Source organism: Spodoptera frugiperda, chromosome 31, assembly GCF_023101765.2.
Source record: "Spodoptera frugiperda isolate SF20-4 chromosome 31, AGI-APGP_CSIRO_Sfru_2.0, whole genome shotgun sequence".
In the NCBI taxonomy this organism is placed as follows: domain Eukaryota; kingdom Metazoa; phylum Arthropoda; class Insecta; order Lepidoptera; family Noctuidae; genus Spodoptera; species Spodoptera frugiperda.
In genome coordinates, this window is record NC_064242.1 from 6,702,221 (window position 1) to 6,720,907 (window position 18,687).

At 35.4% G+C, this 18,687-nt stretch overlaps 1 protein-coding gene across 1 annotated transcript; it reads right to left on the reverse strand.

The window, feature by feature from the left end:
* Positions 1-637: 637 nt before the first annotated feature.
* On the reverse strand, positions 638-18,413 carry LOC118276363 (glutamate receptor ionotropic, kainate 3). The gene is made up of 17 exons (XM_035594640.2): positions 18,077-18,413; positions 17,472-17,617; positions 15,775-15,942; positions 12,475-12,632; positions 11,259-11,455; positions 10,628-10,878; positions 10,444-10,548; positions 10,184-10,297; positions 9,863-10,060; positions 9,293-9,454; positions 8,567-8,766; positions 8,043-8,241; positions 7,872-7,960; positions 7,651-7,781; positions 7,457-7,572; positions 6,782-6,928; positions 638-1,193 (listed from the first exon to the last, which is right to left on the reverse strand). Exons 1-17 carry the CDS (start codon positions 18,144-18,146, stop codon positions 933-935), a joined length of 2,712 nt encoding a protein of 903 aa, XP_035450533.2. The 5' UTR covers positions 18,147-18,413; the 3' UTR covers positions 638-932.
* Positions 18,414-18,687: the final 274 nt, after the last annotated feature.

The following is an 18,687-nucleotide window of genomic DNA, read 5'->3' on the forward strand; positions in this document are numbered from 1 at the left end:
TCGACTTGTCGACGTTTGAGTATTTTAGGAAAGGGTTACCGTTAGTGATACTTGATTGAACAACAACTTTTGTTTATCCTTATCAATAAGTCGAACAATTACTTTTGTTTTCTGTTACCCTTGATCTTTTAAGGTAAGCGTCCACAGGCCCGCATCGTACGCATCCCACGCATTCCGTATGACGTCATCGGTAAGCATCGCATTTAAGTGATGATGCGGTCCGTACGATACGGTTCAGTGGACGCAGTTGTATGAGTTTCTTATAAGACGAACTAAAATCCGTTGCATGCGATGCGTGCGGTGCGGACGATGCGGACCAGTGGCCTTTAGGCTCTTTATGTACAACACATAGGTACCTTCTAAAGAAATGAAATTCATTTGTAAACAATAATATACGTGATGTAACTGGTATCCAAATAAACTAGGCCACTAATCTCAAACAGTTGTCATTAGATCGAGGTCATTGTATGTAGCTTTACGTAATGGGCACATTGTACGAGGACTATTTTTTGTTCCACACAATCATAATAAATAATCCCATAAGGTTATGACATAATATGTGGGGAAAACAAGTCGTTAAGTGGCTGGAAGAGATATTTGATAGTACTTTTAGACGCCAAACGAAAAAAGGAACGTATTTTTTTATTTTGTTACAACATTTATTTAATTTTAACAAAATACATAATGTCTGTGGTAAATATCTCTCTACTTTTCAACAAATTAAAGCGTTGCTTTAAAAAACATGAATTACGTATCTCAACATTTTCTTCTAAAGTGTGTTAGCTCAAGCTACTTATAAACTTTCGCTTAAATAGTTTAAATAAATTACAATCAATTTCAAAAACAACTGACTAGTAACAAAAGTAAATACTCCATCGACTAGGTAGATACCCGCTATTTTAATCTAAAAATGCATTTTCATTAATATTAATTTAGCTATAAGATCGTCGTTTGGCGAAGGCGACACTGAGACTGCGGGAAGAATGTCTAGAGCTGTGTGAGTGATGTGTACGACGGGTGTCAGTGGACCTTATTGAATGAAGAGAGCGTATATCATCCTTTCCTTCAGCCTTAGCAAGCGCCTCAAAACTCCCGTCCACAGGAGTTTTTTGTGGTCTCTTCACTGGTTTTATATTACCACTAAACTTTAGAGCGAATTTTAATTCTTCCACCAACTCGTACTTGAAGGTCGTCTGAAATTCAAAAACAATATTATAGGGTTTAACGTCGTTTATTTTGCTTGGTCGAGTCAAAATTAATTTCATTATTTAATTGATTTTGAATAGGAGGTCTTGACTTTATAACTAGACTTGTAGTACACTTAGATCCTAGCGACGAATTGATGTCTTTCGTCTATTTCTTAGCCTAGTTCTTATTTATGACTTCTTTAATACAATTATGTAGGTATATTATAATATATATTATAAATTTAAACTTTCATTCTACCAAACCAACTACACCCTTGTCATTTTAAAATACAACTTGGTGAGATTTTTGTTAATCAGAAAATCGGTTTCTTTCACCAATGGTTTACAATTGCCAATACATTTTTTAATTTGCTTGCATGTGTCTTCAGCAATTACAGTTTCCCAGTCACACTATTATGGCAACATGAGTCAGCAATTTAGTAGAACACAACAATTAGCACAGTGCACAGCCATCAAGTTTGTGCTTAGGTTTGTAGGAGACACTTCAGTTTAATCAAGTGATGTAGCCAACACTTGTGCACTAATAATGTCCTTGAAACGAACCTTCGCTACACTGATGCAAGGTGTATTATAGAGATATATTTTTCTAGAACTTTATACTTACTGAATCAAAAGGGTCATTATTTTGTGTATATTTTAAGCAAAAAGTTTCATCAATCTCACCTAAGTACTTAATAAGTAAGTTATTACAATAATTCCATTAATAACCAATAATTCCATATTTTAGTAGGTTAGGTTTAGGTTAGGTTTAGGTTAGGTTTAGGTTAGGTTTAGGTTAGGTTTAGGTTAGGTTTAGGTTAGGTTTAGGTTAGGTTTAGGTTAGGTTTAGGTTAGGTTTAGGTTAGGTTTAGGTTAGGTTTAGGTTAGGTTTAGGTTAGGTTTAGGTTAGGTTTAGGTTAGGTTTAGGTTAGGTTTAGGTTAGGTTTAGGTTAGGTTTAGGTTAGGTTTAGGTTAGGTTTAGGTTAGGTTTAGGTTAGGTTTAGGTTAGGTTTAGGTTAGGTTTAGGTTAGGTTTAGGTTAGGTTTAGGTTAGGTTTAGGTTAGGTTTAGGTTAGGTTTAGGTTAGGTTTAGGTTAGGTTTAGGTTAGGTTTAGGTTAGGTTTAGGTTAGGTTTAGGTTAGGTTTAGGTTAGGTTTAGGTTAGGTTTAGGTTAGGTTTAGGTTAGGTTTAGGTTAGGTTTAGGTTAGGTTTAGGTTAGGTTTAGGTTAGGTTTAGGTTAGGTTTAGGTTAGGTTTAGGTTAGGTTTAGGTTAGGTTTAGGTTAGGTTTAGGTTAGGTTTAGGTTAGGTTTAGGTTAGGTTTAGGTTAGGTTTAGGTTAGGTTTAGGTTAGGTTTAGGTTAGGTTTAGGTTAGGTTTAGGTTAGGTTTAGGTTAGGTTTAGGTTAGGTTTAGGTTAGGTTTAGGTTAGGTTTAGGTTAGGTTTAGGTTAGGTTTAGGTTAGGTTTAGGTTAGGTTTAGGTTAGGTTTAGGTTAGGTTTAGGTTAGGTTTAGGTTAGGTTTAGGTTTTTTTTTTTTTTTTTTTTTTTTTTTAAATAAACAAACAATCCGCAGACATGTCGTCCGCGCCCTTTTTCATGCATTTATTAGAATTATAATTGCGTTGGTTACAAAATTATTGTGTTCGGCTCTTTTTCTTAAAATTAAACTTATTAATCTACGTGAGTCCATTTTTTTTTTTTTTTTTTTTTTTTTAAACTTTATTTCATGCTTATACTACCACTAAAAATACCACTTCTTAATTCTAGAGGACAATGTCTGCGTGGCAGAGAGTGTCGTTCACATCCTCGAATGAGTGTGATCGACAAACTCTGCGGCGCAGTTACAATTTGATTTTATACTAAAGAGGAGGAGAAAGGATGTCAAGTTGTTTGTCTTTTTGCCAGGGACTCAGCCAGCTTCAGCAGAGGTTCTATGACGCTGGCGTCCCGATGTTGCATGGCCGTTTTTAAGTTGTAATCGACGACCGTTTTCGTCGGCGCATCCATCGCTTTCTTTGCGAAACGGCCTATGGCGTCTTCGGCATCATCAGAATAATACACACAGCTGTTCGTGTGTCTTGACACCGCCACCACAGCGTGTGATACGCTATTGTGAACCTGGAGCCTCCTCGACTTGGTGTTAATGATAATCACACTGTCGCAGGTCAAACCCTGGGCCTCATGTATAGTCATGAGGCGCGATCCCTCTCCAGACCCATATCCCTTGTTCACAAGAGAAGTTTTCTCCTCCTGCGTATGAACCAAAAACAGGGTGTTTTTGGCAGTAGCCTGGATTTGCCCCCGTGTAGCCTCTCACGCTCAGGGAGTGGACCTGCGACAGCGATGATTTGGAGGCGTAGATTCCGCTGTATATGTCGCTCAAGGTGTATGCTACATCCATAGGGTTGCGATGAGTGCAGAGCAGTTCCTGGGTGATGCCAGCCACTGGATCCGGACGAGTATACCGTAGCTGAAATAGGTTCTCCCTGTCCAAAAACGGAAGCTGGTTAATGTCTCCAATGAGGACAAGTTCGCTTGCTCCGGACAACTTGGCCGCCATCACTATAGACCCGAAGTGGTTCATGAGAGCCTCGTCCACAGTTAACCGGTAACATTTTTCTTGGTTCTTGAACCCGTTCGCCAATATTGAGGCCATAGTGCGCACCTTAGTATTGATTTTGTCACCTAAGCGGCGCGCAAGCTTTTCTCTCAGATCTTTGGCAGCTTCGGTTGTCGTTGTGGCTACAACGTCCCTCTCCCCATCGAAGTTCTTTACCACCCAAGTTGTTTTGCCACAGCCTGGCACTCCGTTGACCCACCTGATGTTGGGTACCACCCAACTTCCTGATGATGCTTGGATGTCCTGATTTTCTAAAATGGTCTGTGCCATTGCGAGGATCCTATCTTCCAACATGACTTTGGTACATTTGGCGGTAACCACCATTGGGTCATCTTCGGGTGCACTAAATTTAATTTTACCCAAGCGGTCCGTTTCGGCCGTGTCCAGGTACACGAATCCACAACTCTCGCTAAAGGCCGCCATGTACGACCCCTCCATTTCCCCTTTGATAACTATGGATCTGGAGTTGTCGTACACCGCAGCCCCCGCCTCCTCGAGCAGCACCCTTAAGAGTCCTTCTGTCTCTCTTCTGAAAGTCTGCATGATCTTTTTGCATGTCGCAAGATTGACTTCTCTGGTCGCTCTCACGACAGCTACATACTCGAGGAAGGCGCTCTTCACGTGATCCGTGACTCCCGAATTTAGGGCGAGTATCGGCGGGCTGACTTGCCCTTTATCAGCTCTGGTTGGTGTGGGCTTTGGCTGTGTGGGTGGTTTAGCGATTCTGGAGAAGAACCTCTCTACGGCTGTTTCTTGCTTGTTTGAGTTGCGGGTTGCGGTAGGAAGCAGAGTGTTAAGGAAGGTGCCGAAAGCTTTCAGGCGACTCCTCGACTGCACCCGATCTTCTGGGCATCTGGTTTTATTCTGCTCAGCTTTATCGGCGGCTGCCTTCTGTTGGGCCCGCTCGGATCCGCTTTGAGTGGCTGGGGTTAAAGGGCTTGCTGCGCATGCTGTTAGTCTCCTGGGGGCTTTGAGGAAACTTAGAGTTTCCCTCTATCTTCATAAACTATTACCTCGTGGTGTTCAGAGGCTTTTAAACAGCCAAACAGTTTTGGTTAGGTTTAGGTTAGGTTTAGGTTAGGTTTAGGTTAGGTTTAGGTTAGGTTTAGGTTAGGTTTAGGTTAGGTTTAGGTTAGGTTTAGGTTAGGTTTAGGTTAGGTTTAGGTTAGGTTTAGGTTAGGTTTAGGTTAGGTTTAGGTTAGGTTTAGGTTAGGTTTAGGTTAGGTTTAGGTTAGGTTTAGGTTAGGTTTAGGTTAGGTTTAGGTTAGGTTTAGGTTAGGTTTAGGTTAGGTTTAGGTTAGGTTTAGGTTAGGTTTAGGTTAGGTTTAGGTTAGGTTTAGGTTAGGTTTAGGTTAGGTTTAGGTTAGGTTTAGGTTAGGTTTAGGTTAGGTTTAGGTTAGGTTTAGGTTAGGTTTAGGTTAGGTTTAGGTTAGGTTTAGGTTAGGTTTAGGTTAGGTTTAGGTTAGGTTTAGGTTAGGTTTAGGTTAGGTTTAGGTTAGGTTTAGGTTAGGTTTAGGTTAGGTTTAGGTTAGGTTTAGGTTAGGTTTAGGTTAGGTTTAGGTTAGGTTTAGGTTAGGTTTAGGTTAGGTTTAGGTTAGGTTTAGGTTAGGTTTAGGTTAGGTTTAGGTTAGGTTTAGGTTAGGTTTAGGTTAGGTTTAGGTTAGGTTTAGGTTAGGTTTAGGTTAGGTTTAGGTTAGGTTTAGGTTAGGTTTAGGTTAGGTTTAGGTTAGGTTTAGGTTAGGTTTAGGTTAGGTTTAGGTTAGGTTTAGGTTAGGTTTAGGTTAGGTTTAGGTTAGGTTTAGGTTAGGTTTAGGTTAGGTTTAGGTTAGGTTTAGGTTAGGTTTAGGTTAGGTTTAGGTTAGGTTTAGGTTAGGTTTAGGTTAGGTTTAGGTTAGGTTTAGGTTAGGTTTAGGTTAGGTTTAGGTTAGGTTTAGGTTAGGTTTAGGTTAGGTTTAGGTTAGGTTTAGGTTAGGTTTAGGTTAGGTTTAGGTTAGGTTTAGGTTAGGTTTAGGTTAGGTTTAGGTTAGGTTTAGGTTAGGTTTAGGTTAGGTTTAGGTTAGGTTTAGGTTAGGTTTAGGTTAGGTTTAGGTTAGGTTTAGGTTAGGTTTAGGTTAGGTTTAGGTTAGGTTTAGGTTAAGTATGTTATTTATAATTTTGACGGAGCCAATAGGTTCACCAAGCGTTCGATAGACAAACATTATTTTTTTTATTGTTTGACTTTCAAAAACTGTTTATTTTATCTGAGAAATTATCCCTCGCGCTTTTTAAGTGAAACGACAATCTTCTCATTGTCCCGTCTAGTCCTGTTCAAATGGTCCCACTAACATGTTACATTAACGTAGGTGTGCAAGTAGGTCGCTTCTTTTCACTAAGCACCTTTTTATGTAGGATATAAACTCGAATAGCCACTTTTATTTTCGCTACGAACGGCAAAAAGTTCAATTTACATTTTATTTCTTGAGGACAGTTACAACCTAACACAAATGCCTAACACAAATGTAATAATTTTGTACCCTGACGAAAATCAATAAATCAGCTATCAAAGTCAAATTATTTATTTCAAATAGACTTTTGAACGTCAAAGCAAATATTGCAAATAAAGAAAACTAAATGTCTGTTTGTCGGTCAGTCCTCTAGTGAAGCTATTTGCTCGTTATAGAGTGTAGAATCCTATGGAGAAGAACGAACAAGAAACTCCATAGGTTACCGTAAAATGGGGTGAATAGGGATCGACAGGTGAATAGGGTCAGAAGAGGGGTGAAATAGGGAAATTCTTCACAGTATCTATTCACCCCTCGTCTGTCCCTATTCACCTCTCGATCCCTATTCACCCCATTTTACTGTACTCCATAGGTAGTTAATGCCATGAACACTGATAAAATCTCACCATTAAATATCATAGTTTGTCAAGCTTAGGTGTAACGTCACATCTATAAACGTAGATATGTAAAAAAATGGTAAATATTTCAATACTTACGCTATACTTGACAGATCTCTTGAACACTCCCCATAACATGTCTATGATGGATATAAAGAGCCCTATAAGGCAGCCCACACCGAGCACCACGAAAGCTCCCAACATGTTCTTCATACCCAACTGTTTCTGTTCCTCGTCGCGTTTCTCCTGTAAAGTAATTTTATTTAGTTTTAAAGAAAATTATTTTATTAATAGAAATTATTACAAACGACTGTCGAAAATGGGAACAGGAGGAGGCTGTTAGATTTGATTCCCAAACAAAGCACGTTTGGGCTGTTTTAGATTTTCGATAATTTTCGTAAAGGTGCGATGTCTGGACACCTCTTGTTAGGCTCTTACAAAACATAGGTTGGTAACACAACATACAAAACAACTGTTGTAAAGTAAAGGTGTTTCGGTACACATAATTATATTACGCTTTCTGTCTGATTCTTTGGGGGAATAGCGTTGTATTGTTTTATTTATAACATCACGCCTTTGTGATGTTACAAATATTATGTTGTTTTCAACCTAAGTCGGTAGATACATATAACGTTTAATACGAGTACAAATTGCGGTTTAACATTTTGTAGCTTTTCCCCTGATCTAGTTGTATGCGCCAAGTCACAAATCAGTTAACTAATTTCACATTAGTCCAAATTCAGGAATCCGGGACAACCAAAGTGTTTCACTTACCCCACATTTTCCTCCACCTCGTTTTTCCTTCCACCAAATATTCCTTAGTTTTTCTATTTCACCGTTCTCCTTTAAGTGAAGCAATGCGTCATCAATATATTTTTTGAATGGTGATTCTACAAAATTAGAACACATTTTAATATCAACCTTATGGATTAAAGATGTAGATTCAAAAGAAATGATCAAGTTCTTACTCTTTTTCATTCCAATGCCATAACTCTTGGAATCCAGCAGTCCACCAACTTGCAGCAAATCACAATGTCTTTCTTTCCAATATTCTAGGGACGTTGATTCCATAAAAAATGCGTACTGTTGAGTCTCAGCCCTGCGTAAAACAACATTGTTTTGTTCACAAAAATGTTTCATTATCTACATTTTCCCTAAACAAAGAAATGAGAAAATTGAAATAACTTACATTTTTACTCCTATGTCGTTTTGTTCGACAAGCCAATTGTGTGCCACCATTTTCTTGTACATGCCCTGATAAACTGGGTTGGTAGACTCCTACAAGAAAGTAGAACGTTTCTAATTTAATAATTTTATAACACATCTCTAATATCTAATTTTGAAATTAATGTCAATTTACCTCAAAGAACTGTTTCGTGGATCCCTTTTTCTTGGCTCCGTAAGAAATGGATTTACTATTGTAAAGCTCTTCTACCGTATTGAAGGGCAGTACATTCTTCTCAACGGTAAGGAAAGCGACCAATGTACCGACGTATGAGGCCACCATTACCATGGTGAAGAACCACCACACACTGGTGATCATACGTGGAGCTAACGCACTGGAAATTGGAAATTAGCTTTTAACAGTTTTGAAAGAAATCGTGTAGAACATAATATAGAGTAGGTGGAGAAAATACCACTGCTGAAAGTGTAGGTACTTTCGCTATTTCGTTGTCTAAACTGAATTTAACAGAATTTCAGAACTTTCGTGAATGTTCATTCCTCAAAAGGGTACCTGGAGACTGCTCCTCAGTCTACATAGTTTAATCTTAAATGCAACACCTGATTTTCTGTAGTTATGTTATAAGTTCTACATATTTACCTTGTAAGAGAATTCACAAAGAAGGCTTGTAAGTATGGTAAAATAACTACATTAATACTTACATAGGAGCAATTTCAGAACCCTGCTGCATGACAGAACCGATAATAAGCCAGACGGAGTTAGCGAAACTGAACTGATTGCTCAGTTCCTCTGGAGACTCTATGCAGGGCACTGGGTTCTGCCACTCCTTGTGTGAGATACGACCGACGAAGATCATCGTCACACCCAGAGCCAACTGAATGAGCATCATGTAATACCAGACCTGAGAACATTAGGAGTTAAAATATGTTTTATAAAGGAAAACATAGTATAGAAAAGCAGCCACTAAAAGACTTGTCCTATTTATACACTTTTAATCGCATAACTTTTTTCAACCAAAGCCAAGACACTGATTACCTAAGCGTAGAAAATTCGTCATATTGAACTGTCTAAAATTTCTATCTAACGTATACTGACGTTCAAGAAACAGAGTCAAATCCACGGAAGGGAAAACTTTAATTAGTGGATTATTCGTAAGTACGTCTACTTAGGGCCAGTTACGTTGTTAGTCACACTTAGGACCCATCTTAACAATGTCTCATTAATTTTCTTTAAGTCGAACTAACCGGTAATTTGAAGTACGAAATATGACAAATCAATGTTGCAATTACGTTACCACCAGCCTAATTAGACATAGTAAAACAAAATATCAAAAACTTACCATGCATTACTTACGTAGCATCCAATTTTAAATACTCTAACAAGGAAATGTAAAACCATAAAAATTCAAAACAGTACATGTAAAATACCTCTTTGGAGAAGACAGCCATGAAGGAGAACATCTCAGGTGGTTGTTTACTGGGCTCCTTGTACAGAATACCGATACCAAGCGTCATGAACGGGGTCGAGAAATCGATACCACTTTGTCTCACCGCTGTTATTGTTAAATCACAAATGGCAAGGTCGGCTTTCTATAACATGTGCAGAGATAAAGTTAATTTAGACTAGTTTTGTGATATAAGAAACATATTTTTTTTTAACAATAAATGTACCACTTGTGTAATGTGTATGTCTTATGCAATATACACCTGGTGTAAATATAACTGCTCAAAATTACTTAAAATTTCAAAACTCCGATAATGATTCTGATTTATTAGTATGATCAACGACCATACTAATTATGGTCGACCCGGGAATCGAAATACAGAGTCCTTGTTTACCAGTGTCAATTACAAAGCACGAAACAAGACCAGTCAAATTAGCTGATTGTATAGATTTACGAATGAAGCTTTATCTACGTTTGACGTACAATATCACTTCTATCACATTACTCGAGACATGAACAATTACAGTACTTATATAAATAAATTACTACTTACATCTTCTCTCAGTTGTAAAGCCATTCCAGTCCATTCACCAGTTTCAGTTTTGCTTCCATAATCCTGTTCTACTTCAAACTCGTAACTGAACCCTAAGATTTCACTTAATTTTTCAATCAAATCTATGGTGAAGCCTTCATATCGGTCATTGCCTTCCAATGTTTCGTGAGACAATTTCAAATAGCCGTATGGAGGAGCCTAGAAACAAAGAAAATATATAAAAATAAGTATGTAATAAGGAGGTGCTAATGATGATCGACAGACGACGCGATAGGTTCAATATTAGGTACAGTTTCAAATAAAATTTAAACTTGAACTTACTATGGCAATTAGAACTTTCAAAGTTTTGTTTCTAAGTGCTGCCTCTTGTGTAATTTCTGCATCAGCTACGATTGGTCTGTCTATTTTCAATTTATTGTTCGTCCACATCCCAATCTAAAAAACATAACAAAAAATATATTAAAACTGTTTCATTAATGTACTTCAATCGCTTTTGATAAAAAAATGTTTGCTGTGGTAGGTACGTAATTATTTTTTTGCAAGACTAGCATAGTTATGTAGTAATGTAAATGTAAACTTACCGATTGATTACCAGCAGAAGTTAGTTCCAATAAATCGAAAGTGACATCAGTTCTTTGTCCCAACCCATCAAATATTAAAGATCTTGTTAATCCATCCACCTTGTTCTGTAACGAGACAAACTCAATTTATTTGGAACTTAATGGAAATTGAAATGAAATATTAAGCGTTGTTTAACACAAATACCGTTTTCATGAAATTTAGTAGACTTGATCCATAATTCCAAGCTTTGTAACTGTCACAGCTCAAAAATTCTGCCTTCACGTCCTTTAATTTCTTCATCGCCGCAGATATAACTTCTACAGCATCGTGTATCAGAAGTAATTTGGTTTTAAATTGATCTGGCTCCAGCTCCTTCCCTGTTTCCTGGTTAAACGTCGTTGTAAAGTTCCAAAGCTTCTCATTGTCTTTATTTTGCAGTGCTACTAGACGGAAACCTGAAAGAAACACTTGAATAATATATTGGATAATAGTGCCCCTTGCAACAGCGAGTGAAGTATTAATCCGTTGTTGTGTAAGACAGTGTAACTTGTGGATCCGTCGGGAAGCAGAGTAAGTAAACAAGCCGACAGATCACCTAATGGTAAGCAATCGCCGATGCCCATGGACTCCCGTAACACCTCAGACGTTACAACTGCGTTGCCGGCCTTTTGGGTTAGGAATTTAAGAGTTTTTGGGAAATCGGGTTGGGAAGATTCGGTGACCTCAGTCACACAGCGAATATAATTAGTAAGATTCTGGACCATACTAAATTTAATTATAATCTTTTTCATTTTGCATAAAGAAATTACAGACAACCATTCATAATACTGCTCACCTGTCATATTAACCCCGCCATACCGGTACCGATCCATGTCCAAAGTAAATATATCAGGTGACAGGAATATGTATGAATGTTCTTCAGCCATCATGCCCACTTGCTGGGCGTGGAGCAACACCTGTTCCAAGTTCCGAGAAGGACAGTCGACCACAAAGTTTGTATAGCCATTGCGTTTCGCATCTATTAGTACTTCCCTTTAATAAAAAAAATCATCTTATACACACTATCGCTATGTCTTTATTTTTTAACTAATAATAAGTAGGTAAATCTAACGATTCACCATAAGAATTGAAACTATGATGAGTATAATAGTTATAATTAGATTCCGCGCATGTGTGTCGTTAACGTAGTTCTTTAACTAAGATTTTATTGGGTATTAAAATTTTTATATAAAGTGACACAAAACCTATACATGATCCTACCTACTCAACGTCTTTGAATATCCCTAAGATTTTTTTTCTACTTTATTTTAAAAATATTTAAAAGTTGTGACCTTTATTTTCCATTTACTCAATTAATAGAAAAACACAGCTTATTTCCGTTTAAAAGTTTTATCTTAACTGTACATCAGGATTGAATGAATAGACTCTCAAGAATTTTCTTCTTAAGTTTTTAGCAGTGGGAGTTTAAAACGAAACGCGACGCGACGCCTATTTGCGACAGATACACGTTCAAAGCATAACCTCAGAAACCTCAGTTTGCAGAATAACGCCCACAGATGAAGAATACAAAGAGATTTATGCTTTCAAATCAAACGATGTCTAGCCAAGTCTATGTATCCCTATAAAACTGTATCAATGCATTTAGGTATGAATGCAAGAATATTATTTGGGTACGTGTACACCTACGTATATATCTACATAAGAACTGTATAAAAAGATATGAAACGAAGGCGTATCTCCTTGAAGAATATGGTTCCCTAGTATCATCATGATAGCCAAAATTATTGTTAGTATCTGGGAACATCAATGCGACTCTTCATGTAATCCACAAATTGTTAATTTAGGTCTGGGTGTTTGTAAACGCACCCACGACACAGGAAAAAATCATAGTGTGGGGCAACGCGTTAACAAAATACATTCTGTTATATCTGTAGGCCCAGTGTTTAACACTATGCTCCAGCATAGTGTTTACAAAAAAGTCAATACCGCTTTAAGAGTTTTGTACCAATATATTACCAAGTAAAATAAAATGCCTACCACAATTGACTTACCTGTAATTATCACCGCTGAGTTCTCTCAAAGTAACAACATATCGATAAGAATCGTTGCCCATCTTCAGCAAGTCGCCCAGGCGCAGCAAGCTATGCCCCTTCACGTACAATAACGTGAAATTTCGCCAATCCTTATGGATTATTAGATTTTCTAGTACCTGTAAGATCAATCATATTTTTTTCTTATCTTACTGCCACACTCAGAGACATTTCATGGTAACTTAAACTATTTTGTTCCGAAAACAATTGCTAACGACTGGGTTAAGTAACCATTAAATGAAATGACTCTGAGTACGGCAGTTAGAAATGTATAATTGTTATTATACTATAATATCTAACTGGCATATTGCAAGAGCCGTAGGCGTCGGATGGATAGTGGGCGTCCGTTGGTACCTTTTCTTGTTAGCTAAGGAAGTTCGGTATCTAGTTATTTCTGACTATCTATAGAAAAACAACGTATCACAAGGGATTCATGAAGCAACATATTCTACTAACAAAAACAAATATTATTTATTTTGTGAAGTAAGATTATATTATAGGTATCTTACAATAAGTGGTAGATGATATAATTTTGGTAGGTCGCCACATTATGTCTGTACAGACACACAATGGGCATTGTTCATAATTTATAAAATATTGTAATTGAAAAACCATTTCGAGGAATAGACTTGCTAATCATTGTGGACTAATTAATAATTTAAAATATTTATTGATATTTCGTTAAAATACGGTTGGCCTTGCTTATCCTTCAAATGACGTCTTAATAGGACGTATACATTAGTATCGTTGCCTCATGTTTCAAAAATTAAAAAGTTTTAAGTCAAGCCTACAACTGTCAAATATAAATGTCATGTCAGTTTGTTTCGGTTTTGTTTACAAAAAATACAAAGATTCAAATTCTAAGTTTCTTCTGCATAAAGTGAAAATGGAATACAGAAAGTGCTTTGTTCCAAGTTGCAGCAGTAATTGTAAAAATTGTCCAAACAAAATCTTCGTTCGCAATAGGGAAGACTTACAAGAGAAGTGGTGTCGAGAAGCTGGTGCGGAATATTACAAAGTTTATACTATGTATTGTCGCGAAGATCATTTTAATGTAAGTACCACAGAAGTAATAGACTCCTATGATATTATCAGTCCCATTATTGTCCATATCATATGTTAAATTACGTTTTATCACATGTTTTATTGTTTACAGCTAATATTAAGGTTATTATTATTGACAGTTCTATTCAGACAGCTATTATTGACAGTTGTACTTTTTTAATGCAACCACACTATGGCACAGATACTATCGTTCTGAGCCTTATGATGACGTCACCCATATCAAAAATTTGAAAATCTTAAAAAAATATTTTTGACGTGGTTTCTGATCCTTTTATCAAAATATTCAAATTAGTTTCTTTAAATGGTCTATATTATCGAAAAATTCAATAAAAACACAAGGTAATTTTTTTTAACAATGCCCATTTACATAGTAGGTAGCAACATTACATACGTAATTATGTAACATTTAATCAAATTATTGCACGTAATACATATAGGTATATTATACTATTATTCTACGCATTGTATCACTTTAATAGTAATGAATCTATTTTTTGGTCACTTCCTCACGTGTTACGCAAATAATGGCTAACAGCTGTTTTACTTTAGCGCTTGCTACTCAGTTCTTTCAAGATTGTGATTGTTGAAAAGGTTATTTTCGTCCGCACTTACCACAAAGTATGTTTGTTGTAATAAGCTGCGAAGATTATATTATTTATTTATTGATGAGATTTGTTCTAAAAGAAGTGTCGATTTGATTTTCGAAATCAAATACTATAGGGATGATGACGAGGTATGAAAATAAAAAAAAATTATAAAAAATATTGGACACGTATTTTTTATGTTGTCATGTAAGATACCAATACCTATGTAAAACGAATCAAAGTTTAGGAGTGGGAACAAATGCGTCATTTCTACGTATAAAGTATACCTATAAGTGACGAGGCGCGATATTTCAAATCTCTATCGAATCGTGTCTAAAAATTTAAAATAATCTACAAAACAGACTTTAAAAATAAAAATTAGTCATTTGTCCTATTGAATCATGAACAGCATTAACACATTTTAACCTTAATATACCTATATTTTAAGTAAAGACTGCAGAAACTTGATAAAACCAATGTAGAAATGTGTTTCCGTCATTACGGCACATAATATTTGTGATTGACACTTCAGGAGGCGTTTCTTGCCAATTTTTATGTTACTTTTATTTTTATTTTCAGGTCTTACATTACATTACCATTTTATCACAAGGAGGTCAATGATCTTACAGAAATATTGAAAGTACTCGATATTTTTTCCATCTAATATATCAGAAAAATATTGTGTAACCTGCTTGTTATTAAACTAACGAAAGTTGTTATAGTTGTCATATATATTTTAATGGCGGCTTACCTCACCGTCTATTTTCAAACTACTCAAGGCTTTTATGCCTGTTGTCTCACATTCTATCAAACTTTTAGTAAGTAATGAAAACACGATGAAGTTAGACAGATGTCATAATTATTACGGTCTCACTATTATATCCTAATAATTATTTTGTATTTTGTCCACTAGCTTACACATTATATTTAAAAAATCTTGAACGCAGAAATAAATATTTATCATTAAGGCCCATTAAGAAGTATTTATTAAACAAAATATTATTAACTTATGTAAAAATACTGGAAACATTCTACATCAAAATAATTTAAAAGCCCTTTGTAAGTAAAAAAATAAATAAAAAAAACATCGCTAATGGCATCACACGATATTTTCAGCTAGAGTGGCCAGTTAAATGTTTTTAATTATAATAAAAACTTTTTAGTCTTTTAATCAACATTATTATAATACTGGCAATTATACACAAAAAATCACAAATTCCATTAAATAAAAAAAGAAAAAAGTTGCTAATGGCATCCTGTCATTTTGATAATTCGAATGGCCAGTTACAAGGTTTTAATCTAATGAAAACTTTTTGGTTTTACACAATACAATTAAAACACAGGCAACTTTGTGTAAAAAAATATAAAAAATGCCATTAGTATAAAAAAGAAAACAAAAAAAAACCTAATGGCATCTTCTCATTTTGATATTTTGGATGGCCAGTTATTTACGCGAAATAGCTTGCTATACAAACTATTTTTACTATAATGTGGTAAGTAGGATTGATCGATGAACTGAAAGTTTATTTAAGCTATGCTGTACAGGGGATGTCATGTGTCTGATAACATGAAAATTACAATTAATAAAAAATAACTATTTCAATCTTTTTACCATATTGAAAGCAGTTGGGCTGGGATGCATATTCAGCACGGACCAGTTTTCACTATAAAGGTCATTATGTTGTATACTGACATGAGGTAATTCTAACATGTCACATATTGCTTGGATGTTCTCACTGGCTCGCCCTCCAGTTCCATCTATAATACCGATCACACCTTCCTGGAAGAAAAAGAGGTTTTATTATATTTATGTTAGTAATACTTTTATACGGTCGCATACCTCAATGCGACCGTATGACTTGAAGAAAATCAAATGAAAATGTTTTTCTCTAATAAAACTATATTTGCTGGTAAACAATTAACTAAATTATTTAAAGCTGTACAAGATATTATGTAATTAAATGTGTTTGGATAAAAAACGTAAGGGAAATGTACTAGAAATGGGCACCTCCATAAATTAATTAAAAGAGTAGCTACATAGTGATTGATGTCTTCGACTTTGCATAATTATTTAAAACGAACCAATCAGCTTAGAGGAAAAAGCTAAGAAACTTTTTCTACGGCCCATTTATTTTCGCGAAATAATAACATGATCTCAGCCCTAGGGTATAGTCGTAATCTTATTTTTTAAATTTCATCCCCAAAGGAACAAACAAAAGGAAATTAAACCTATTTTTTTTTTGCTAGAATAACGAAACTTTTTAATGTTTTTAGGGTACAAGTTCACAAATGGTTTTGTAGGTAAATTGTAATGTTATGATAGTAATAACTACATTTATTTTTTGTTACTTACATTGTTATAATTATGTATGAACGATTTCAGGTTTCAAAGTCAAATATTTAAAAAAATCTTTATCGGAACAGGGGATCGTCTTGTGACCGAAAATATCAGAACTCTTTACGTTACTACTAGAATTTTTATACATATAGATCTTCCATAATAGAATAAGTTCCCAACTGTATTCAAACAAAATATCTTAACTAAATCCTAACTTTGTTACATTATTTTTGTCTAAAAGGTAAAATTCAATTTGAATCTAAAATGAAACAAAGAAAGTTTGACATTTTGTAGCCGAAATTATCCCGAACTATGTAAAATAGGTGGGCAATGAAAAAGAAAAGAACAATTGAATAGAAAGTCGTAAAAAAGTTGCGTTTTATTGTCGCATCGATGAACAGGACTAAGGCGACAGAAGATAGAAGTCAAAATAATTTAAAAATCTAAGTACATTATATCAGTCGCAGACTCACATTGATTTCCACCCAATTTCATTCAAATTGAATGAGCAAATGGTATAATCTAAATGAATTATAATAGTCCATTAATTTTGGTTCGTCATTGACACATTTTTGAAGCTAATTTAAAATTAATCAAGGTCTCATTAACTACTTTGTACTCGTAAGTTTTACCTCACCAAAACTGTGTGTTCGATTGGGTAACCAGCTTTTGGTGATTAAATGAAAATTAAAATCTCTGTGTTACGAATCCACAGATTTTAATTATAATTTGTAAGTTTTGAATTTACAAAATCTCCATTCAGCTCAGAGCTGAAATCAAAACTTCAAATCGATTTATTAATTTTGGACATTATGCTAATCTTATTGATCTCTTTATTATTGATCTTTCATGCTTTAACATGTTTAATACCATTAGAAAATAATAAACTAAAATTTTCACATAAATACCTTCAGTAGCGTTTGTTTATTATAAAGATAATGTTAAATAACGTTTTAAAAGCCCATACGCACCTCAGCGAGTTCGCAAGCATATTTGCTAACTTCCAAAATTTCGCCTCTGACTGACACTTCTTTAATGGAGGCGGTAAAATTAAAGTTTTTCGCGCTCACCTCCAGCGCCACTTTCATATCATCTGAGTCTTTGTAAAATATACCTCCTGAAACATATGAAATTGACCAATTAGTTAAAATTGTCTTTATATTATGGTTGGTCTATCTCATCAAAACTTCCTAGTTAACTGGTGATTAGTTAAATAAAAGCTCTGAAAATATGGAACGACTGAATCATAGTTTCATAACTTCGGTTAGTAATTTGATATCAAACACTCAATACAAGTAACTACTAAGTTTCAATAACCTAGGTACCGATTTGAGTTTCTCCTACATAATATTGCGTTTGTAACCAAACAAACGAGATACTAGAAGTAAATACAGTAAATTAATACTGAAAATTAATTCCATGACTTTCAGTATTCGGTTCAATAGGTTATGTTGATACTTAGTTAATTAGGTTATTTACCTAATGTGGACAACTAAATGTCACATGATATAAAGTACAAATCATGCACTAACGTAAATACAATAACAATAAGTAATTAAATAAGTTCAAAACTAACCAATGATAGCCTTTTCCTGTGCCCAAACACATTGTGACAGCATGGAGAGACACAACACCAACACATACATGTTTGTTAAAATATGTCACAACCACATCATTTTAGAATAAACACCATCACCAAGTACCACAACACTAGCTACCGTATCACATGGCCGGGTATAACAATTTTACTATCAATTAAACTAAATGAGTTTACGTCTTAGCGTTGTAATCGCTTTAAACTTTACAGTTAATCAGTGTTTTAAAACATTGCCGTAATAAACGTTGAAAGTTTGGGCGGTGTGTCGGTAATGTGTTTAGATTGGTATTGGACGGGCGCACGGCGCTCGCGACACGACGCTTCAGAAATAATCCCGCGCCTATATTTAGGACGGGTTTTCCACAAAACGACATACTTTATCGCGATGCCCGTCTGTCTCAGTCTGGAGGGAGCGACGACATCACAAACCAATTTACGGATAAAAACTATTGCTGTTTTTCAGCTTTCTTTACTTTAACTTTGCCAATCTAATACGCAACTATAAAGTTTTAAGATTATTTTAATAGTAAAAAGTGAAATTGTGTATTTTGTGAAATCTGTTCGTTGATCAACATTGTGTGGACTAATTT